This window comes from Mytilus galloprovincialis, chromosome 2 (genome assembly GCF_965363235.1).
Source record: "Mytilus galloprovincialis chromosome 2, xbMytGall1.hap1.1, whole genome shotgun sequence".
Classification (NCBI taxonomy): domain Eukaryota; kingdom Metazoa; phylum Mollusca; class Bivalvia; order Mytilida; family Mytilidae; genus Mytilus; species Mytilus galloprovincialis.
The window spans coordinates 101195821-101222227 of record NC_134839.1 but is presented as its reverse complement, the minus strand read 5'-3'; the positions used below and the strand labels follow the sequence as shown (position 1 = coordinate 101222227).

Genomic DNA, 26407 nt, shown 5'->3' with positions numbered 1-26407 from the left:
ATTAGAGAACTCTGGATTATTCAACGAAAAAATATCATCCAGATAACGGTAGGTATTTTTGAATGTATGAACCAAATATAACAATGATGGGTCTTTACTGAGTTTGGTCATAAACTTAGATTCATAGCAATATAGAAATAAATCTGCTATCAAAGGGGCACAGTTAGTGCCCATAGAAATACCTACTACCTGACGATACACTTTATCGCCGAAACGTACATAAATGTTATCAAGCAGACAATTTAAAGCTTCAATCATATCCTCACATTTCCAGTAAGTGTATCTAGCATACTTTCCTTTTTCGTTACAGAAAAAGGCTTTAAACGAGTTACAGCAAATAAAATTACAATGTGATTTTTCGAAAGACCATTTGATCAAATACAAAAACTTTTGCGTTATAAGATTGTGTGGAAGTGTGGTGTACAGAGTAGAAAAATCATAACTGTCAACAGAATTATAAGGACCATCAAAAGCATGTATTTTATCTAAAACCTCTAAAGAATTTTTAACACTCCAAAAATAATTAATACCATTATTTTCATAAGCTTTATTACAAAAGTTAATAACCAGTTCTTTGATATTAGTAAGGGAGGTAGTTAGAAGTACTGATAGATTAGTAGTAGAACACTTACTCGAATTGGAGATGAAACGGAATTTAAATGTTTTTGTGTAATTTCGGTAACCAGTACATGGTAGGGACTTTCAAATGTTCGGAAGATGCTTTAAGCTGGGTAGTGGCAGTGGTATGCTTGTTAACGATTTGACTCTCTGTGGTGCGCACGGACCTGAATGAAGAGGAACTGATAATCTCGTTTTGAAGAACTTCCGTGTAGTATATGCGTCACACCACCACTACATTATTGGCTGCCTTGTCTGCCGGAACGAACACAAACCGCTCTGCGAGTACCTTGAGATTATTTTATTTTTTCTAGAAATGGGAATATCTTGGTTCCTATTATTAATTTCAGAATTGTTTTCTAAATGAGATATTCGAATGTTAACAGTATTCATAATTTTATTCAAATAACTGTCTAAAGATTTTTTATCAGATTTTTCACGTTTGCACCAATTTTTACAGTAGGTTGACAGATAATTCGAGTAGGATTTCGCGAACTCTTTTGATATATGCATTCATGTTGTTTCATTTAAAAAATACCTTTCGATTTGAATAATTATTATCTGATGTCTAAAACAATATATTACGTCCTCCTACATTTATTTGTTTTGATAAATAATCTAAATAATTGACCAGTTCAGAATCCGTTTTCGCGAAAAATATCAGTTTATTGCCATTTTTCTTTTTTATTCAACAAGTTTGTGAATATTTATGCAAATACTGTTCTAGATATGGAATTAGAATGTAAAATCTTTGACCGAAGGATATATGAAACGTATATGTATGTAGCGACGCTCAATCCCACGATGCATCTAAATATATAGTTATCATACAAGTGTGGACACAGATGAGTGTGGATAGTATGTATGGATGTTTGACAGTGTCTTATGACAAAATGAGTTCTATGTTTTTTCTATATGGTGTTATTAACTATGTTGCACGATGACAACCAAATCTGAGCATTATGAGTGTTATTTATTAAATTTTTATGCCCCCACCTACAATAGTAGATAGGCATTATGTTTTCTGGTCTGTGGGTCCGTTCGTTCGTTTGTCCCGCTTTAGGTTAAAGTTTTTGGTCAAGGTAGTTTTTGATGAAGCTGAAGTCCAATCAACTCAAAACTTAGTACACATGTTCATTATGATATGATCTTTCTAATTTTAAAGCCAAATTAGACTTTTGACCCCAATTTCACGGTCCATTGAACATAGAAAATGGAAGTGGGAGTTTCAGGTTAAAGTTTTTGGTCAAAGTAGTTTTTGATGAAGCTGAATTCCAATCAACTTGAAACTGACTACACTTGTTGCATATGATATGATCTTTCTAATTTCAAAACTCATAACTGCTCCAAAAGTAATCTGATAGAATTTCAAGCATTTTAAGCCAATATTATCAACATCTACTAATGAGTCTTAATATGTCTACATATCTAAAAAGTCATAGTATTCAAAAGGTAATGCAAAATTATTCCTTTTCATTTTTTTGGTTATATGGATACACATTTGAGTGATACATGTACCAATACAATATTTGTTGTGGTATGAAAGTGCAGTAATTAGCATTTACTGTAACTATGTTAATTCACACAAATTGAAAAAATAAACAAATGAATGGACCAGATGCTCCGCAGAGCCCAGCTTTATACGACTGCAGAGGTCGAAGCCTGAACAGTTGGGGCTAGTATTGACACAACATTCAAGCTGGAAACAGCTCTGAGTTTGAATTGTGATTAAATAGATGACACAGCTTAGGTTTCTGACACAGAATGAATGTGGTCTAATGAACTTAAATATTTGTTTTGCTTTTGTGTTAGGAGCAATTCACTATGCTGCTGAATATTAATCCTTTCAAACAAAAATATCTAAAGAAATTTTCTTTTTTATTTCTGAAATGAGAAACATTTAGAGGAGACAAACTTCAGTTAAGAGATCAGAAACTAAAAAAATGTATAATTTTTCCATTTGTAAAAGGGCATACCCTAGAAAGTGCTTGCAATCACTGAATGGTTATTAATGACTGCTTTAATTTATCAGTTGGTAATAAAGTGAATATTGCATTGTATATTGTATAATTGATTTAAGTTGACTGAACAAAGAAAGATAACTCCAATTTTCAAAGAAGATTTCATAAAGCATTGGTATTAGGTAATTCAAGAACCATTCTGGACAAACTCCAATTAAGGGTCTTGAATTTACAAAAATGTTTGTTTTTGGTCCGTAATTATTAGACTGTTTGTCCCATAACCCACACAATATATCCGAACCTTCTACTTATGGTATTAAACATTGTGGTACAATTTCAGAACAATTGAAATACTTATACACAACTTTTTAAACCGACACTAGATTAAAGCTTGTTTTGGGCACCTTTGTACCCCTTATTCCTAAACCTTAGGGACCATAACCCCCAAAATCAATCCCAAGCTTCCTTTTGTGGTTATAAACGTTGTGTTATAATTTTGTTGATTTCTGTTGACTTATAATAAAGTTATTATCCAGAAACCATCTTTCGGACAGGATACCAATTTACGACCCCAAATTTTTTGTGGTTGTATAAAAATGTTGAACATGTGCAATGAAGTATAGTTTTAGAAATCGATTAGGGAGCTACCATTTGATTTTTATGGGGGGGGCTAGGATGAAAAATTTTGTCCTGCCTTTTTTTTTAGTTGTAATCTCTGTCTTGCCTTTTTATTTTTCAGTCTATTCGGTCCTGCCTCTTTTTTTCTTAGCTTATCCTGACTTTTTTACAACAATTGTCATCCTGCCTTTTTTTTTTGCCAAGTTACTCATCCTGCCTTTTTTTTTTACTCAAAATCCTGTCCTGCCTTTTTTTTCAAATTTCATCCTAGCTCCCCCCATAAAAATCAAATGGTAGCTCCCTTAGACTGGATAGGCCTTATAATTTTTTTCCCTCCTAATTGAAGGACCGTTTACACTCAGGGCCGAGTCATCAGCAGGCAATACAGATGTATTAAAACAACCTAGCATCATATTGCTAGTAGTGGGAGTAGCATTGTCCGGTAAATTTGTTCCCACTTTTTTTTATAAAATGTATGGTTCAAATCAAAATAGAATGCTTTTATCTCCTGAATACTTACATTGTACATAGAGATGATACTACTTTGACAAATCCTTGTCCATTAGAGTTGCCTGTCAAATCTTAATTTCACAAAGAATGAATTGCATAACAATGAACTGAGCTCAAAGCAAAATACTTTAATAATACACTTAGACAAAGAGCTAAATCCAGTGATATACTTTGTACTACAGGTCCTTCATGACCATCCATCCACCCAAACCATATCTCAATAACATTCCATACTACATGATTGGATTCAGAAGTCCTGAAAAAGACATGACTGTTTTTATCTTGTTTTAAGTATATATGCACAGGTTAAACCTTTATTGTGGATATAATCATTCATTATCTAGCAACTATCAATTTGCTTCATGCACATATTGATATAGGTTGATTGCTCCTCTGTTGGAAATTAGAACACACCTCCATCTAATTTTAGTCAACTGACGAAGAAAAATTCAAAACTATATAAAATGTTATCTAAGACTTGTCAGTGTCTATTTCCTTTGCCACTGAATAAGATTCCATATTTACAACCAATGAAAATCAAATATCCCTCTAATAGACTTAGCATTGAAATCGTTTTCTAAAATGGTAGTTATGTGGAACCTAGAACTAAAAAAATTGAAACAATATATCTTAAATATTTCAAATGCATGTACATTTAATAATTCTCCAAAATTCACTTTATTTTTCCTTTTTTGGTTTTCTGTTGGAGACTGTATATTGACCTCTATGTAGCCTTTTCAACTTATAAAAGGGGGGATACATTTCCATAGAATTAAACTTTTCTGAAAGAATTGATTCCATTTATTTTCAATAAACAATAAATATTGAAGTCTATAACAGGCATCTAGGAACAGGCTCAACATTATTTCTAAACATGTATTAATATATACCAAAATGTGGACAAACCTACATTAAATATTCTACTTCAACGACTTTAATTAGTGGAGTATTATCTATGAGCAATAATTGCTTTATCTAAAGTTTTTTTGTATTGTTTCTCCGAAGATTTCATGATTTGACGATTTTCATCAGTACTACTGTTCTTAAATTTTCTTTTGAGTTTGCGATAATTTTGGCGAGCAAATTTACAATCATAATCAAACCATTCTTTATCCAATTTTACAGGCTTGTTTTTATACTTCTTTAACCCACTAGTTTTGGTTACCCCAAATGTTGCCCTAACAGAATCCAAAAATAAATCACACATGTTATTAACAATCAGGTTCATTTCATTTTTGTCCATATTTGATTCAACTTTATTAATATCTTCAATTAGAGCGTGAATCTCTTCTACATCTATCCCATTTTGAAAATCCCCAATTTTATCATTATCCCATTTTTTAATATTTTCTGGACGATTGCATGTATCTGTTCCAGTATTTAAACACTGATTGTTTACAACATCTTGTTTAGTGCTTGCCAAAGTTATCTGTAATGGCGAATGAACATCAGAATATAAGGTGCAAAAATCAAGTACATGAAAATTAGTAAAATATTTTAACAACTCAACACTACTAATACAATAATCTACAATACTGCTATTTCTACATGTTAATTTACCATACTGTCTATCATCACCAATTCGACCATTTACAATAAATAAATTGTTTCCTTTACATAAATCTAACAATCGTTTCCCGTATCCATTTTTTACCCTGTCCAAAGATTTTCTTTTCTTTGGAATATTTAATTCGTCAAGCATATACACTTTATTTTCTATAAAATCTGTAATATTATCGGTATGTTTATCATCATGCATAATAACAAAATCGTCGTCGTCTGCTGTTCGTCCGTTGAAATCACCAAGTAATGACACATATTTATAATTATCAGAAAAAATAATGTATTCATTTTCTAACTGACTGTAAGCATCTTGAGATGAGTAATTTGTGTATTCCGGAGGAATATATACTATGCCAAAAACTATGTCATCATCAATATCGAGTAAATCTGACGATACTTTGAACCAAAGAACAAACTGACTGTCAGTTGTTAAAATTTTAATTTTATTTGCATGTTCTAATTTGTACCCTAAAGTTATACCACCTGACCTATTTCTTGACACTTTCTTTCTATTTTTCATTCTAAATTCATAACCTGGTAAATCAATAATATCTACATCGTCAGTTTTTGTTTCTACTAAACAAATTATATCATTATTACTCAACAATGATTGAAATTCAGGATAGTTCAATCTTTTTTTAACACCACAACAGTTTAAACACAAAATATTTATATCACTTCTTATGTATACATTTTTAGTAGTATTTAAAGTATTGTTACAGTTAAAAGTTACATCTGATAAATGTTGGTTATGCTCTCCTTGGCATTCCTATAGGTGAGTTGATTCACTACTTGGGCTTGATCCAGATCTTTGTCGTTTATAAGGGCGACCGTTAGTATTAGCTGGGGTCATCATTATGTCTCTGAACCCTCCGTTCGGATGTCCTCTGTGCTGATCATCTATATCAATGTGTTCTGTAATTTCGAATTGTTCTCCGTTAATGAATAGTTTGTCCCGTATCAAAGACACCTGGTTACCGTCTTGCTTCGCCTGTTTCATAACAGGATAAAGTTTCTTACGGCGGGCTTCAACTTCTGCCGGGAATTGTTCATTAATACTAAATGGCTTTCCTCTGAGGCGAAATGCTTTTTGGAGAACGCATTCGAGGTCGCGTCGGTAAATGAAACGCGCAACAATTGGTTTGGCTCTATTCCGTCCTATTTTCCCAAATCTATGAACGTTACCGAATTCTATATGGTGTTCAATTTGTAGTTCCTCGTAGATAAAATTTCTCAATTTTGCTTCACAATTTTCATTTTTATTGTAAGCTAAGCCAGAAAAAATTAAATTGTTTTTCATTGATCTGCACTGTAGGTCTAAGATGTTTGATTTAAGTTTTTCGATCTTTTCGTTTTCTACCCTAAGTTTTCCGATTTCAAATTTTGTTGCGTTTTCTAGTTGAATAAATTTTGACGAAAGATTTTGTAGTTTGGCCTTGTATTCTTTATTAATGTTATTTACTTCGTCAAATACATTGCTGATGCCTTCAATACTGCCCTCCAACTCAGAATTTTTTAATTTTACGTCGTGAACGGTTTTTTCCAAATCCCCTACTCTTGCTACTACAGATGTGATAATAGTTTTCAGCTCATCAATTTTATTTACGCCTTTCTCTATTTTTTGCATTCTATTATCCATGGTCGTAACGATTTTGAGGATCATGTTTAAAAGTACATAAGAATCATCTTCTTTTGATTGGTTGACTATTTTTCGACTTTCAGCCAGAAGTGCTGCCGTTTCTTTTAGTGACATTTTAACACTCAGCAAACTTTAAGTTCAAAGGTTAACACATAACGTCTAATTTGCATATCATATATATACGAAGTCCAAAGTCCAACTTTGTCTGCTCGATCGAAACTTCTCCTTTGTTTAGTAATCAACACGAAAACTTTAGTGTGAGTGATGTTTAGGTTGTGTTGTGTATATAGCTTTGTGTCCGTTTATAAAATAAAATAATCAATAGTTGTGCAAAAGTTCAATTTCACTTTAAAAAATTCGTCGTTAACACTCACGCATCTGCATTCCTAAAGAAAGTTCATGTCCAAAAATCAACTATACAGCTATAACTTAAAACGACATTTTCAACAAATTTTAGTAGAGCAAAATTTTCCGTTCCATCATACAAGGGGACATCACTCCGTTGCCCCCTTGGTCTGTCTATGCATCTGTTTATCGTTCTGCGAAATAGTACTAATACTAATTTTTCCCCTCCCTTACCTGGCCCTAGACAGTTGCTTACCTTTGTAAACATTTTATAATTATAGTCAGGTATATATTGATTGAGAGTAACTTACATAGTAGTTAATGGGACTCTTTTTCACACGGTTCTGTGAAATATAATACGGCAAATATATACCCGTACATACTATCCGCATAACACAGAAATCTGATAGATTTTCACTCCTCTGGGAAAAATCAACCTGTGAAATGAAATACCATGCCTGGAAAAAAATTACCGGGACAAATTATCCTCAGGATAAAATATCACAGAGGACGAAATAAACCGTTACATTACATGAGAAGCCGGTTTGGTTACAAATAATTATGTCACGTGAAGGCGCACTGACGTCACAATTTGCATTAATTTTGCAATACACTACAGTTCACTCATACAGAACCCATTATCATGCAAACATGCAACGTGAATGTGATTGGTTATCAAATAATACAGAATTTATGCACGTACAGTTAATATAGAAGAAATTAGTTCATCAAATGTGAGTTCGTGATCTTGTGGTTAAGACCGATGGCTACAGTGCTGAAAGTCCTGAGTTAGATTCTCACTTGGGGTGCTAAAAATATCAGTACATCAGAAGGGTAATTTTCACCCTCTCACACACATCTTTGTTAATGTTCCGGGATTGTTGAAAACTTGCATATTCATCAATATTTGATTTTGTGGTTTTAACAATCCAGACAGACAAATAGCAATAAGGTGTTTAGGAAAACATGACCTAAAACCTCCTTCATATATGACAAAAATACATGGGAACTCATATTGAATGGTCAAATGTGTTCAATATGAAAATTGAAATTAAGATGGTAAAATCAAATATTAGCCGTTACTGTAAATGGACTTAAAGTATGACTTTTCAGCAAATTTAAAGGGAAATGACACGGAAGGGGCCAAATAGTGTTCAAGGGGAGCAAATGCTATTTAAATTAGTATGCAGGTTTTAAATATAGAGGGAAGTTGAGTCATCTTTTTGGGTTAAGTTAAATACTGACTAGTGTGTGGTTCTCATTGGGTCTAAGCGTGACCAATATTGACAATTTTTCGCAAGCCTGAAACGTGAAAGTCAAATTATTGTGTCATGAAAACGGGAAATGAGGTCTGTCGTGAAAACGGGAAATGGGGTTCTGCAGGACCCCGGAAATGACAAAAAAATGAAAATTGCTCATGTACATAGTGTAAGCGGGATATGGGAATCTGACAAAACAGTAAGTGGGATCTGGGATCAGAACACCACCCCCCACCCCCCTTATGTAGATTTACCTTCTAATTCTATATAAAAAAACACACAACTAAGAACTACGTTTAATTCACTTTGACTACTGATATACAAACCTAGAAATATTTCATAAAATAGTGATTGAAAGATTCATAACACTTTGAAAGGATAATTCAGACACGTGTTACGCGGGGAGCATGTTTTAAATTTGTTTACAAATAATAATGTCACGTGATCGCGCACTGACCTCAAGTTGCATCGCCCTTACAATTCACTAATACATGACCATTTTCATGCAAACATGCAACGTGAATGTGATTGGTTATCATATAATACAGAAATAATGCATGCACAGTTTAAGAAAAAATTAGTTCAATAAATCGATGCGATTTTCACTTATGACACGAATAGGTCGGGTTGACATTACTGTCATCGGAGATAATATTGAGATAAATGGGATAAAACGGACCGTCAAAAAGGTCTAGAGGAGCACATCAGTAGAACCTTAACATTAATAAGTAATACTTACCAAAATTTCTCTAATTAAAGAACTATATAACTGAAATTTCACAAAGATAACGGTAAACATTTTGTTGATGGTGATGATGCTATTATCGATCCGTTGAATTCAGGGTCAACGGAATTTTTTGCGTTGCGTTTAAATCATTGAGGCCATCTATTTTTATTGTGGGTTCCACATATATAAATCGGAATTAAAGAAAAAATGGAATGTTGTTAGCAGAATCAAAACAGAAATGATGAACATTGCAACATTTTCAGCAAAATATAAATAGGATGGAGGATCTGTGTATTCACATTATTTGTAAAACTCTCCTTATTCATGTGAAGCGTGTGCTTTACATCGAGGCTTGCTATGCTTATCATTGACGCCACAGTACTTCAACCAATCAGACAATGTTTATTTTGGGCATTTGACTTTTTTTAACTCAGATTTTGGAATATTTTAATCGAAATTATAGAAAAATGGAATGTTGTTAGTACATATAAAATAGAAAATGATGAAGACTTTTAGCTAAAGATAATTTGGATGGGGGTTCTGTGTATTCACATTATTTGCACAACTCTCCTTACTGATGCCATATTTTGGAATTTCCGTGACCTAAATGGTTCGCGAAAATTAATATTTTTATATATAGTATAGTAACTAGGTAAAATGTTTACGTTAGTGAGACTATATTTCAACACACAAAACTAAAAGAAAACAGATACAGGGTAATCTAAGGTTTTCAGTATAAACAAACGTCTTAAAAAAATAGCAAGCTAGAACTCCTTTTAGTTTTGAAATGCATTGGAAATTTAAAAGAGACTACAGTGAAACCTGTCCAAACCGAACACCCACGGGACTTTGCGTTTTGTTCGGTTTTCACAGGTGTTCGGATTGAAGAGGTAAACGGAAGTCGACACCAAAATAATGTTTGCACTTACTGACAAGGGACGATAGACGACACAACAGACGATAATTTATTTTCATGATGATTAAGATTTAAATATAAAAATTTAGGTAGACGAAGATAGACATATTTTTTTTTCATATATGAATCAAACGCCATTCCGTCAATCACGATCCTCGTTGTGTAAAGGGATTAATCGTTCAATGATGTCCGACGTGGAGCAATTTTGCTTTTTATGATTATTTTCTCAACTGTTAATTCACTGACCAATTCAGATCTTCAGTCACCGTCAAATGAAGATTCCGTAGTTTGATCGAGATATCGTCATTTTAAATTATCTGTACACACGAGTTCTCGGACTAAACTGGTCACCCGCAGATTGATACTTTGCCACAAGGTAAGAGCGAAACAACAGCAGGGGTCCAGTTTATTCTCGGACTTTATCGTAACTCGAATAATTCAAGCCCTTTTCGTGTCCGATTTCTCCCACACGATGTAGTCTTCGTAGATCAGCGGAATATAACGACTAAATTATTCGGGTTAACTTTAGCTAACGGAAGTCTGCAGGAGCATCTGAATTATATATATATATAGGGCCTCTAAAGGGAATCCGGCATCCCGTAAATATAATTTGAAAGTCATTGACCTTGTTGTGTTGCACGACTTCTTAATCCAGTGAAACGCTTTAAAACTATTATTTAATTAAAGAGTTTAGCTACTGAATGGCAGTTACGAATTTGTGGCCGTAAATATTTGAGTAACAAGCATTTAATTGATATAAGGGAAAGTTCAATTCTTGTCCTTTTCGGGGAAAGGGGCAGCGGACCAGTTTAACGTTTCTTTACAAAAAAAAATCAAACATAGACACAATCATGCTAATTAGTTCATTAAATCGCAATTATCCTCGGGAATACTCTGTCATCCTGTGTTTGTTTAATTAAATCATGCAAATAATTAAAAATACTCTTTTGTTTTGATTGCTATCGATCGATTTTGACAGGTAATTTTTAAATACACATGTACTATTGAGCCTCCAAAAAGCGTTCGGAATTCGGTGTTGACAGGGTTCGGTTTTCTCAGGTCAGATTAACGTTAATTGATAGGGAAATTTTGTGGGACTTTGAAAATTGTTCGGTTTAAAGTGAAATTCGGTTTTATCAGGGTTCGGTTTACTCAGGTTTCACTGTATTATCAAAGATCTGCCATGGCATGAACACAAAGTTCTCTTAATGTCAAAACATTAAAATTGAAAAATGACACCCACTATCGACATTGGACAGTAGCATGCAACCAGGGGATTAACAAATGATACAAAATAAAACATGCTATAAAAGTCAGACTAGAAAAGGGCATTTTACTCCATAATTCTGGTATTAAAGGTAACAAAAACACAAGTTAAAGGCAAAACAAACTTTATTATATACAATATCGTATAAAAAAACTTGGAGTTGCTGAAAGCAAACTCAAAAGTACTAAACCTTCTAACACGAAATCCTTATATATGTTGGTTTTTCCAGAAAAATATATTGTACCCAGGTTAATTACATTATACGTTTTTTGTATGATAACATGAACACTGTTGGATAATAATTATTTCATAATATATTTTGAATTTTTTACTAGTAGTTAGTTGACTACTGATGATAGAAGGCACTTATAGGTGTTGAGATGTCAGAATGGATCTTTTTCTATCTTAAACTGTTGTGTTCTAAAATTCATGATTTGTTGATTGATTTCTGTTTGACGAGGGGGGGGGGGGTACGTCAAGTGGCAAATATCTGCAACGTGTGTCGGTCGTTAAAAAAGGAGACTGACTGCTATTAAAATGGAGTATGTTGGATTGAGGAAGAACTGCAATAAGTCACATTCGGAACTTCAAATTGTTGTGGCAATGATTTGCGAACAGAGAGCATCGCACTATCCGCAAACGATCCATTGGATTTAAAATCGCTATTTCGACTGAACGTGTCTGCGCGTTAAAACATCCCACATAGTCAAAGGGACATCCATATTAAGCATAGGTTTACTGTCGTGCAGGCTGTATATACAGTGGAGATCACTTCTAACCTCTCATTAAATCTGTCAGAATCTGTCAGGAGAACTGTTCTAGGAAAGTACGGAGAACTGTTCTAGGACAGTACGTAGAACTGTCAGCCTGACACCTTTTAGTCAGTTCTAGGTTAGAACTGTTCTAGCTAGAACTGATTTGGACAGTTCTACCTAGAACAGATCCTGACAGTTCTACCCTAGAACAGTTTTAGACAGTTCTACCTAGAACTGACCAAATCTTTGGTCAGTTCTACTTGTAGAGCAGTTCTGCGGTTAGAATTGATTACAAATTCTACGGCCAGAATTGATTTATTAATTCTACGGCTAGAATTGATTTATAAATCCTACAGCTAAAATTGATTTATAAATTCTACGGCTAGAATTGATTTGGTTTAAATTTAAGAACTCTTTGTCTAAATATAAAGGCTTCGGCAAAATAGCGATTAATATTATAAAGATTTTTGCTATTTTGCCGGTTTTAACCCCGTCATATTCTGCATTTTTGTTGATGTGTTACATAAATTATTTGTTTTTCTTTCATTTTTTGAACATAAATTAAGCCGTTAATATTGGGTGGGGGGGGGGGGGCATTATTATTTCATTTATTTTACATTTGTCATTCGGGGAGTCAGGATGACTCGTTTTACATAACAAAATGATCTGACCTTAATGTAATACATTATTCCGGCCCAAACCACCAGGGACGGATCCAGCAGTTTAAAAATAAGGGGGGGGGGGAGGGTCCAACTAAAATTTATTGTCCTCATTCAAATGCATTGATCGTCCATAAAAGGGTGCTGTACAGTAATTCAGTTATAATTTTAGGTCAAGAGGAACTGTAATATATACAAGTTATAGCAATATTGGAAAACATTGACCAATAGTGCCAGCATGTCCTCTTTTTATTTAAAGTATTGAATTGTAAACAAATATCAGTAGTTTTCATACTTCAGTCGTGTAATAAAATCTTTTGACTGCATCAATCTTAACTGACCGTATTTGCTCTTTCTTTCTGCAAATCTATATAGCTGTACAGCAATTCAGTTATAATTTTAGGTCAAGAGGGACTGTAATATACAAGTTACAGCAATATTGGAAAACAATGACCTCAAAATTTTGTTCGCATGAATTTATAGTGCTAGTATATCCTCTTTTTATTCAAGTATTGAATCGTAAACAAATATCAGTAGTTTCACGGTGGGTATGGTTGTCCTGCGAGAGAACGTTCTGTGCTGGTGATTTGGTCCTGTCAGGTGCTGGTGGGTCATGATTCTGTGCTGGTGGGTTTGTTTACATTGTATCAGAACGGCAATAAAACGACTGTTTTGTTGCTTAATTTTTCTCTGATGCGTCATAAGTACCATGCAAAGTATATTACAACAATAATATATTGCAAAAGTCGTGCAAGTTCGTTAAACGGAATTGTCCTGACGCTGTGCTGGTGATAAGAAAAACGGTCCTGGTTCTGTGCTCCTATGTCCTGGTTCTGTGCCTTTATATTTTAGTTAAAAGTGGCATATATTCAAGATCATTGATGCTGTACTGTTATTGACTAATTAACTGTTGTCAGCTTTCTTGAAATTGACATTGTTTTGAATCTGTTTACTGTTATTATGAGAGAAAAAAATACCCCTATTTTTTATTTTTTTTTAAATTAACTGTAATCTTATTTATTGGCCTATTAATGGAACCCTTCTTGCCCCCTTTTAAGATAAGAAAATATGTTTACGATTTTCGGGATTACGATCATTTTGCAAGATCACCAAAATACGTTGTAATTTATACAATACTTATATAAAGTAGAATGATGTGGTATGTTTGTTGTCAATGGACAAATTTCCATAAGAAACCAAAGGAAGTATGTGTTAAAAACCATACGTCATCGTACGACCTTCAACAATAACCCATAAAATAAAAATGTAAAAGGTTTTGCATAAAAATGGAGAGCAAAAATATAGAACAAAGGACTTTCTGAGCGTTTGAATCATATGTCTTTAGCAGCTTAAAACACATTTGTTTGTGAACAATTAAGTGCTGACTATAAGAATGACAATAGTATTGCGGGTTTGTTTGTTTGGGCTTGGTTTTTTTTCGGGGGGGGGGGGGGGGATGGGGGATAAGTTAGAGCGAGGCTACAGTGAAAGTTTTAAGCTTGGAATAGTTTCCCGTAAGATTTAAAAGTTGTATTTTAAAAGAAAAATGTATCGTATAGCTATTAAGAATCACTTGCTGTATCTGTAAGATTTTTGCAATATAATTTTTTTGTCTGAACGGTTATCAGGTATTTTTTTCGAAAGTTCGATAGAACACTAAAAAAAATTCACTATTTTATGACAGGGCAGACTAGAATATGTCAATTTCAAAAATTAAAATATCTCGTAGCTTCATACTACCAATTGAGTATAAAACAAGTATATAAGTTTAAAAAATAAATTCTTAGATTAAACACCTACATTTAACTTTAAAAGGTCATAACAGTTTAAAACAATACAAATCTACACACACAAAAAACTGGCCTAGTTTCAACTGGTTATCAACCCGAATAAGATCATATCTAAGCTCACCTGTGTCGAGGGGTCGTGTGAGGTTCATGTATTGTCTTGGCGTCCGCAATTACAAAAAGATCTTTTCTGAAATTACTTGACCAAATGTTACCAAATGATTTTTCAAGAGTGAATCTAGGAAAAACAATATTCATCAACAAACATGACCACTGTCTTTTAAAATGTATTAGAGTTTTTAGTTACAGCCGATTCAATTGAGTATGTAGGCAAAGGTAATATTGTTGGTTAGCTTTCTTGTTAGCTAAACCGTGAAGTCATTGTTAGGTAAGGTATACTACCCTCCTTTCGAAGTAGCCTGGTCCTACAGACAGAAAGATGTGTCATTTATCGGACTAGTCTACTCTTAAAGTAGGATAGTTTACATAATCTAACAATGACTTTTCTGTTCAGCAAGCAAGATAACCAAATATATTCCCTTTGTCTACACACTCATTGAAATCGGCTTTAATATTGCAAAAGTTCAAGCAATTAGGGCAAAACTTACCGAGTAAAAAAAATCAAAAGGCCAATGTCTATCTATGCACATTTCAGAAAATTCAGATCAGATAACGAAACTGGGTCCAGCAACATTTATAAGCAATTTAAGATTTTTACCCTCACAGTTTCCATTCACCACAAATATTCTCGTTACAACGAATCATTTTAAATACAAAAATACCAGTTGCAGCCTTTTGTTTATCTATTAATATATGTATACGGATAAAGTTATGAAAGGCAGCAGGATCACCAGGGTGAGGAGTCCATGTCATCTGAAACAAATGCTAAGCATATATCTAGAAAGCGACAGATAATCATGACATTAAAAAAACTCTCTTCTTTTCGACTTTTTTCGAACAAATTGACACATAAAATGGATTATATAGTATTGTGGAATATTTAACTTGTGTTCAATTCATTGGTTACACCTTTTACTAGGATAACAATCCTGTCAAGTATGAGCTGGGTAAAATATTTCAGAAAAGAAGATGGAAATGTGAAAGTTTCCGTGCGTCAGGTGCAACAGCATACGAACAGCTAACATGCCTCGTCAGGGTGGAAGCTAAAAAGTCCACGAAAATTTGATTTAAAACCTATATTCGTTCCAACAAAGTTACTGAGATTTTGTTGAGGATTTAACCATCTACGACAACAAGAATTTTTTTTTTTAGAATTTACAGCTCTTCTATTAATATATGCAAAGCAAACTATTGATAAAATTGCTTGCTATGATTGTTTGGATGTTTGTAAACGACAGGTAAGTAGTCTGTTTACTATATACTAGAATTTGTTTGGACAATAAACATTAACTTCAATTCCTGTCAGTTTGTATTTGTCCAATCAAATCCCAGTATGTATTGAAACTGAAAAAATGTTTGAAAACATCCAAGCAAACATAGCAAGCAAGTCAATCAAAGTTTTTTTTTTTGCATGCTTTTATAGAAGAGCTGTACTATATAATGCAAAGAAGCGTTTAAGTCTTTCGCCAAAAAATACTATCAATTTCTTTTTGTCCTATGTAAACTTCCGTACCATTTCCTTCCATTCATGATCATTAAATTGAACTGTAAAATATTTCTTGGTACCTTCTTAATTCCTTTATAAGTCTTATGTAAACATAATAACGACAATTACTGTTGTGAGCACAAGATTCACTGCAAACTTTTAAAGTTCTGCTTCATCAAACATTAAAATGTGAACTTAAGTTTTAAGACTTGTTTAATCGACACGATTAGGATTTTTGTATATGAGAACATGGTTTATCTACTAGTTGAAAATGTGGCTTTGAACTAGCTTTCAGTATCTGCGAGCATTCGTTGTTCAATAATGTGTGTCTTTGTGTTATTATTTTATGTGATAAATTGTTGTGTTGGTACGCCACTGTAACAATGAAGGAGGAAATGAGGAGGGGTGGAAGTGGGGAGGGGTATGCGGAGCGCTAACAAACATGTCTATGCGGCATGGTCTTTGATCATTGTTGAAGCATCAATGTAAAGGGCATTTAAAATCTTAATAAAACTATTCTTATTTTAGATACTATATATTGTTATCTGATATTGGACGACAGATGTTGCCCTTTTATGTAATTATGTAATACAAGTTACGATCATTTGAAAACACACATTAAACAGCCAAATGGATGCACAAGAGCTAAAATAGGAGTCATAGATCCTATTGACAACAATTATCTGTCCAATTTTATTGATTTTGTAACATTTGTTTCAAATATGACCAACTTCTTATCCGAAATCACCAGCACCGTATCAGGACCCGCCAGCACAATGACAGGACCCACCAGCACAGTATCAGGACATGAATAAATTGAGAAAATGCTAAATTTTAATAAATTGCAATGTTTTTTCACAAAATAGTTTTGTCGTGTGGATTGCGGTGTAGAAAGCGGACACTATGAGCATTTTTGTTTTATTTTTTCAGTGCTAGAGTTTCTGAAAATGAGCATTTTTGTGTTACGCTTACTGAAACAGTTTAGAGAGTCAACTTTTTAATGGTTTACATATGAACCCATAAGAAACAAAATTGAAAAATCTCAACTGTTTTCTTCCATTTTTTATGAGTGAAAACGTCAAAAATCATCATTTTCGTCTTTGTTTACATTTTTTCATTGATCACCAGCACCCGTCAGGACCGAATCACCAGCACAGAACGTTCTCTCGCAGGACAACCATACCCACCGTGAGTTTTCATACTTCAGACTGAGTTGTATAATAAAATCTTTTGACCGCATCAACCAAAACTGATCTTATTTGCTTTTTTTTTATGTGAGTCTATATAGTTGCACAGTACTTCAGTTATATTTTTTTTACTGTAGTATATATAAATAACTGCAATATTGGAAATTGAACAAACATCAGAAGTTTTCATACCTCAGACTGACTCATGTAACAAAAATATTTGTCTGCATCAATCAAAACTGACCATATTTGACAGCATCAACCAAATCTGACCATATATGACTGCATCAGCCAAAACTGATCATTTTGCTTATTTTAATGTAAAAATGCGCGAAGCGGGTTTTTTAATAGTGTGCACCACATTTTTTATGTTATTTCGAATAGACAGAAAAAAATGATAAGTCATTTCTTATTATTTAATTCTAAATTCCATTTTAAACCTTGCCAAACCATGAAAAAACGTTGATGACATTACGGTCACATGACTAACTTATGTCTATGGGCGCTGATAACACAATAACGACAGAAGACCCGTTACATCCAAACTTAAATTATTAAATAATGAACCGTCACAAAATGTGACTTTTTATGTCAGTAGTTCATGATGGTTTTCTTTTTAAACAAAACTATTTAACGGCATCATCCAACACTCACATCACTGATTCATATATTTTATTTTAAAATGAAAAGTACATGTATGAGAAGTTCTCTTCTTGGAAAGGTATACTGACTATACTGTTAATATAATTTGAAGAAGGAAAATGATTGGTTTTGTTTGTAGCCTTATGTCCAGTGGCAAATATTTCATTCATGTTCAGATCGAGTATATTTTTCTGACGTTCCAGACTCCCAGATATTATTCATTATCGTTATGGATAAGTTTGGCAACGAGATAACATAGTTTTCTTGCGTTTAACAACACTGTGTTCATTACTATGATATCCCATAATTCATCCACTGTACAATTTTCGTTTGAACATTTGTCAAAACAGAATCTTAAATCATGAATGTAAATCCAAGGCAAACAAGGTAAATTAAGATTAAATGTACTTGAATTAAATGCAGAGTTATATTTACGAAGAGACTGTTAAAAACGGGGAACGAAGAAACGTAAACAATGATGTTTCATTTGCAATCTCATAAAAATATTTCTCCGATGAGTTGGATAACCTCCTATCCACTTCGATATTTGTACATGTAACTTTTGATCAGTAAAAAATATAGAAACATCTGCTATTATATATAGTAAAGTAATTGGAACTGATTTTTTTCTTCTAAATTCTAAATTGCCCTTTCTGCAGTGACGTCATTTAGAACTGTTATACAGTCCTGACTGATTTAGTCAGTTCTGCTGACAGTTCTACGGTTAGAACTGATTTGGTCGGTTCTACCTAGAACAGTTTTAGACAGTTCTACCCTAGAACTGATCCTGACAGTTCTACCTAGAACTGATTTAGTCAGTTCTACCTAGAACAGTTTTAGACAGTTCTACCCTAGAACTGATCCTGACAGTTCTACCTAGAACAGTTTTAGACAGTTCTACCCTAGAACTGATCCTGACAGTTCTACCTAGAACTGATTTAGTCAGTTCTACCTAGAACTGATCCTGACAGTTCTACCTAGAACAGTTCTAGGGTAGAACTGTTCTAGCTAGAACTGTTCTAGGACAGGTTAGAACAGTTCTATGACATAATATTCTGACAGTTCTAATGAGAGGTTAGAAGTGATCTCCACTGTATCTATAATATACCCCAGTTCATTCATTTACTTTTTCATTCAATTAAAACAAAGTATAAAATGCTTTATCTACACATGAATAAACATTTACAGCTCTTCTATAAAAGCCTGCAAAGCAAACCATTGACCAACTTGCTTGCTATGTTTGTTTGGGTGTTTCACGAAAACAACAGGCATGACAGGTAGGTAGTCTGTTTACTATATACTGGATTTTGATTGGGCAATAAACATCAACTGCAATTCATGTCCAATCAAATCCCAGTATATATTGAAACTCCGCCTATCTATTGTTTGCAAACATCCAAGCAAACATAGCAAGCAAGTTGATCAAAGTTTTGTTTTGCATACTTTTATAGAATAGCTATAACTACTATAAAATAAATAAAAAAAAAAATACATGTGTTTGCGAGTTACTGCACTGGTCTGTATAATTCGTGCATATGCAAGAATCTAAGAAAAGACTAAATTTGAGGGATTATTAAAAAATTTTGAATGAAATGTTTGTGTTTTTGGTGTTGTCTAATTAACGTTCACTTCAAACTTTGTTTTTATTTCCGTACTTATTACTAGGACTTTAAAACATTTTCTTCCTTAGCTGTTACTATAATGAGGGACGTTGAACCTTTACGTAATTGTTCTTGTATCTACTATAATGTCACACATTTAATACAAATATCAGACAGTTTATTTATAATTTACTACAGGAAAATGATGATATATCTAAATTCCGATCTGAAGTATCTGTTTCGGAAATGTGTATATACTTAGGTTAAAAGTTGTTTTATGTTTTTATATTGTGTGCTTTTCGCTGACTTAAAACAAGGTAAGTTATATTAACCATTTAGACCACAGTTTCATATTGGTAAAATTTTTATGCAGTTGAAAATTTTTTTTAAAATATTAAAAAAAAAAACATGCGAAACACTGCAAAACCCAGGATGTACTTAAGATGAAAATGAAATCTAGAGCACATTAAGAAGTATATAAATAGCATATTTGCCGTTGTTAATTTTTTCCTTAAAATAAATTCGTGTATGAAAAGTCAAAGAGGTTGATGTTCCGTTTTAAACACCCAGTTTAATTTTGTTATAAACAGTGGTTGCATGTTCTTTTTTCCTTGGTTTTTATAAAACATAACATCAACACACCCTTATCCGCCACTGTAAAGTACACATGTTCTTAGCCGATGTCCAGGATATCCTTTAAAATTAGACGGTTGCTTCTTACTTCGCTGAATGCAAATACTCAGGATAATTATTTTAACTAGCATGAATAACCTCATAGTTTGGTTTGATTTAGCCCAAAAACAGTCTCTTGACAAAGCCCGTTGCGTCATTCACTTCGTACATTCGACCGAATCCGTTGGCAGATCAAGGGAGTTTCTCCTGCACACCTTGCACTTGAAGCTTTGAAAGACGTTTCTGTCATTTTTCTAAGCACATACCCTCCACCCCTCCCCTTTGATCAATGGATATCTTCAGTTGTGGCAATTTCTCAAATGCGCAATGTGTCTATTTGAAAAGTATCTTGACATGAACTTATAAATTCATAACCCTGCAGATAGAGAGAGTGTCAAGCTCTCTTCACGTTAAAGTCTGAATGGTACTTTAGTGACCTGTTTAAGGCCAAAATTATAATTTTTCCAGTTGCAGTCTACTTGTGTATGATCTTTTAATTAGGCCAACAGTAATAAAGCATATAAAGGATCAGAAACCACACATCCTGCAATTATTTACAGTAGATCAACTACCTATTATAATTCATTGTACCTTTTTCAAGGAATGTACCATTCCTAAACCATAATAGGAACGAAATTAATTCTGTTCGAGAACAAAAAACATATAATATTTGTAATTCACGTTGAACAACTTAATAATAAAAAAAAGACATAATGTCGCTTAGGACGGTTCAAGTTCTATGACTGTGAATTAAAAGTAGGTCATCCAAAAGTTTAAAAAAAAAACATATTGTATGAAATAAAATAAAGTCAAACATATATGAAATATGACCATAATACATTCAATGCACATATTTAAACTTGGTACATATTCTTAAATTCAATTGAATGGAAGAACTGTATAAACATGTTTTATAATGTTGTTTACGTATTCAGTCAGATATTTGGTGATATTTATAACAAAATACACTCTTTCACAAAGCTTACTTTGAAATCTGAATTAAAACATGCAAGTCATTTGTAATGAACTACCTACAAGGGGAAAATGTAGACTTAAGTCGTCAAATTATGGTAGATGAATATACATGTATACAAACAAAACAAAATCATAAAGTAAAAATTAAGCATACGCTTTTTACGTATAATATTGAAGCTTCTTAAATATTAATTTAATATCGAATAAAATACTAGCAAGTCCCACAAGATTTTATATTTCTCTCATTCAGTTTTATTCTTACTATAAATAAAACCAAATGCTGTAGCAGACAAAACCATGGTTATCCACCTTATGAGACTTTAACAAAATCTGAACAAGAGAATTGGGTTAATGTACTGTCAAATTTTAACAATAACTTCGTAAAATGTATTCCTAATGGCAAGCTATATGATGAATATCAAGTAACTTCGTAAAATGTATTCCTAATGGCTAGCTATATGATGAATATCAAATAACTTCGTAAAATGTATTCCTAATGGCTAGCTATATGATGAATATCAAGTAACTTCGTAAAATGTATTCCTAATGGCTAGCTATATGATGAATATCAAATAACTTCGTGAAATGTATTCCTAATGGCTAGCTATATGATGAATATCAAATAACTTCGTAAAATGTATTCCTAATGGCTAGCTATATGATGAATATCAAGTAACTTCGTAAAATGTATTCCTAATGGCTAGCTATATGATGAATATCAAATAACTTCGTAAAATGTATTCCTAATGGCTAGCTATATGATGAATATCAAATAACTTCGTAAAATGTATTCCTAATGGCTAGCTATATGATGAATATCAAGTAACTTCGAAAATATGTTCACTGTATTTTATTCACTAATAGGGTCAAAATCTAAAAGTGGTTAAATTCTCCTAGAATTTTAATATCAAAGAGTGAATCATATATTTTATTTATCTTATCTATAAATATAAGTCCTTGAGGAAGTGTGAAATATACCTCTTTTGATTATAAACATCTCACTGTTGCTTTAAAAACGGAGACGTTAAATTTGAAATTGGATGTTTACTTTTAAATGTGGCTGTCTCTTATTTAGAACAAAAATATACTTGATTAAATTTTTTTTTTGGCATTTAATTTAGGTTTAGAAAATGTTATCAAATTTGACTGTGACTTTAAGAATATTACGTTTTGACATATTTTTTTTAATTTTTGATCAACACGTATTATCGTACAACATTCCGATAAAAAAAACTTGTATACTATGTAATTGAAACATCGTAACTTTGTTATTGAAACATTTCATTTTCAAACAAATTATTTGAGCGCGTTTTTATTTCCTTATTGTTTTAAATTTAATCAAACACTTTTCAAGAACACCTGATAGCATTTTCAATTAGTGAAAAAGCAGTGTTTTTTCTTGGTTTCCGGTTATATGCATATCCAATCTATTTTCAAGGTTTTCCCACTCATTTACTTCCAGCAAACTGTAAGCTTCTTTATACAAATGATGTGTTGTAGAAAGAGCTTGGTGATTGCAGATGATATATCGCGCATAAGTTAAAAATTGTGAAATGTAAACACCGTTTATATTCGCAATAAAAAAAAATATTTTAGTATAAATATCATACGACCTAAATATAAGTATAGCAACGTTTGAAGTGGAGCTAAGTAGGCAATCAACCTTTTAACATTGACAGCATATTTATACAAAACACACACCAATTAAAATAGAAAAACGATATTATTAAGTACAGAAACGTAAGCCTGATAAGTTATGGTTCACGCTCACAGAATGCACGCAAGGAGAATGATTTACTTTTTAGGGCATATCGTGTCTAAGGATTTACAATAACTGTCCTGGAAAAGCTTAAACGTTATTCCTAAATGTCATCTGATAGGATTAGCAAATCTTTGTAGAATCTCTTGCTTCAACATAATCTTTGCATTCCTATGGATTAATTTTTTATGACCATACATTTGTAGCTAAAATGTCTGTTGATTTTAGTTTGTATGCTTTGCTTTCAAAACCTCAGAAATATCAGTGCACAACATAGCTACTACTGATAGATTTTCCTGTTCAAACTATAGATATTTTACTCATTTGTCATTATAAATTTACTTTTGTTGCTTTGCAATCAGATAACAGTAACAATTTACTAATCACAATTGTACATAGCTCAGAATAAAATAATTTGGTTTACCCAGTGTAAAATATGTACATTATTTTACTTTTAATTTAATCGTATCACAGCAAGGTAAAGAAAACTTTCACGTTGAAGTATAGTTATCAACACATGTAACTTTATCTATTTATTACAATAAATCATCAAATGAATCTTTTGTCAACCTAGCAACAAGTAGTCAAATGATTCAACAAGGAAAAAATAAGTATATTTGTTAATGTTTTATCAGACCACGGGGATTGTAATATCGTCAGTCGATTTGTTGCACGATCATCGAGTGTAATTTGTTAAACGATAGACGTTCTGATCGACGATTTTATGTATTTGTTACATTATAGGATTTAAAATTAATGGGAAATATTTCAGTCATGATATCTGTGGAGACTGCTTTATCTTTTCACTCCATGCAATTTGTAGATGCATTTTAACATTTATCTGTTTCTCTTTGATTTATCATGTCAAGTAGGATGCAACTAAACAATAAAGGTAAGACAGGCTATTTATGAAATTTTTAATTGAAAAGACAGATAAAAAAAATAAACATGTTTTATATTATAATATGTTAGATATAAAATAAGGAGTTCAATGAGACAACTATCCACAAGAGTTCAAATGACGAAAATAATAGCAATTATCAAAGGTCACCGATAGGCCGTGAACCTTGAGGAAAAAACGTACCGTATAGTTGGCCAAATCGGTTAGAGGTTTGAGAGTCAATATGATATTTCAATTCAACTCTATTTTTTTTTATATATATAAAATCTGAGTAAAAAGTTTTTCTTTTTTTTAATTAATATTTATAAGAAACATAACAGTGGCATTTGCTTTTTGTATGCATGGAATAAGAACTAAAATATCGGAATGCATCTTTTCGGTTAATCAAGCTTCCCCTTTTTATTTTACGACGAAATATATGGTTTTACAACATTTTGATGTATTTATGACCAAAACCATTTTAACTTGACCCGTTACATTTGTAGTTGACAAATTGCTATGAAAGTACATGAAATCAATGACTGTCTCTTTAAAATTCATTTATTGGAAAATTTTGTTTCGCTTTGTTAACAAACGATTTATTATCTTTGTATTGATAAAACACTTGTTTATACTGACTTATGTCTTTTTCAGAAATTGTGGTCCTGCGTGTGTTTCATCACTGTCATCATCTCGTGGTCGTTCGGATGTTTATCAGTGGCAGACGACTACAATAAGAAGCGAACGTGATTTATGGTGTTTTTAACCAATCGGGATCGTTTTTACGTTTGAGAGTCAATAAATTATTTCAATTCAACTTATCAATGGATAAAGGCAACTATATTTAAAAAAACCTGAGTAAACACAGTTACTGTTAAAAGTTTATTTTGGAGAAGTTATTCAACTTTCTGACTTAGAACTATGGAGGGCTATTGTCAGACTAGGTTCCATTACTTAAATCAGAAGTTGTTTAACCTTCTAACATGTTCAATGTGCTACCAGTATTTATTCCCAAAGAATAAAGAACTAAGGTCGAAAGGATTATTCTTGGAGGCAACAAGTGAATCAAGGTATAAAGAAGGGACACAAATTTTAGCAAATATCTCAAACTCAACTTTTGTAAGAAATGTTTGTAAGACATTAGAGGCGGAAGGAGACTGTGCAAGGTGGACCGATTGTTGTAATTCTGCAATCAAATGTTGCAAGGATCAACTTGCGGCGCCTTTTCTTTATAATGGCACTAGTCATTGTCCTCGGATTTGGGATGGTTATGGCTGTTTCGGAGATACCCTTCCTGGAGTCCGTGAATATATTCAGTGCCCCTCTTACATTGAACATGGGGTTACACATGGTAAGTAGATATTTACACATCTGTCATAATTATTTTCAGAGTATTATGTCCGTCGGCACGTGAAACGATTCCTTTTAATCAAGAGTTTTTAAGTGATTTTCCGTTCTTGTGTTGTTGAATGAGTATGTATTATGCAGAATTTATGGAGTATATGAAAATTACAATATGTAGAAATACTATTGTGAGTGTGTGTTTTTAAACGATAAAACATTTGACTACTATTGCCGAAAAGAGTTAGTTCACAAAAGATAAATAAAAAGCGTATAGTTACATTTGCAATGAACTTTTAACCTTCTTATAATGTTCTCTATATGCTTCTACATTGTGGAAAACTAATAAACTCTCATGCTCATGTATAATACTTCCTCATATCATTGTATGCAGGTCTCAAATAATGTACACAACTCGCCTCGATATAGCCTTGGTGTGCTAATGCGGCGTAAAGCAACCAACAATCAAACAATGTACATAACTGTTCAAGTATACTTGACGTTTTCAAGTTCTATCTCGATTGCCAGTCCTTAAGGGTGAACATTGATTCGTATCAAATACAAGCAACGTTTTTTAGCATAATTTACTTAGTGAGGTCTGAAAATTTTGAACTCGTGCAAAAGTCAGGAGTGATGTCTTGTTTCTGTATAAAACAAAATTGTGCAGTTACAAACAATGCTATGAATGACAGACCAACAAATCTTATTTTCAAAAAGTAAAATTATATACTACATAGAAATAATTGGATATGGTGTTATTGCAAATAAGACATCTATCCTGGTGACGTGGATGTACATGGTCAATGTAAACTTGAAAAGCTTTAGCTATGAATGACTCTGATGTGCAAAAAACGGCAAACCAGAAACCAACATCCTGATTTATGATTGAACAATAAATAAAAAAAAACAAAAATCAAACACTGCAGACAGGAACCAACAACAGCCTGGCACTGAACTATAGGCTTCTGACTTCGGACAGGCACATAAAAGAGAATTTGCTTGGTTAAACATGCATATATACGCTATACAGCCACATTAGACACTGATGTAACAGCACAGTTGTAAAACATCATCTTGGAATGGTTGCTCGACTCACCAAATTGGCAAGAAGTAGTGATAT

The 26407-nt window shown here is 32.8% G+C and overlaps 1 protein-coding gene across 4 annotated transcripts in view; it reads left to right on the top strand.

Annotated features, from left to right (window-relative positions):
* LOC143065151 (calcitonin gene-related peptide type 1 receptor-like) overlaps nucleotides 1-26407 on the top strand; it is a 109398-nt gene that overhangs the window by 22096 nt on the left and 60895 nt on the right. For 2 of the 4 annotated variants that reach the window (XM_076238536.1, XM_076238540.1), the window contains exon 2: nucleotides 24601-25297. In XM_076238536.1, coding sequence (XP_076094651.1) covers nucleotides 24868-25297 — 430 coding nt within the window. In that variant the 5' untranslated portion in view covers nucleotides 24601-24867. Of the gene's footprint in view, nucleotides 1-19847; nucleotides 19978-23617; nucleotides 23959-24600; nucleotides 25298-26407 lie in introns of those variants that run through there. The other 2 variants (XM_076238538.1, XM_076238537.1) reach the window with 2 other exon arrangements.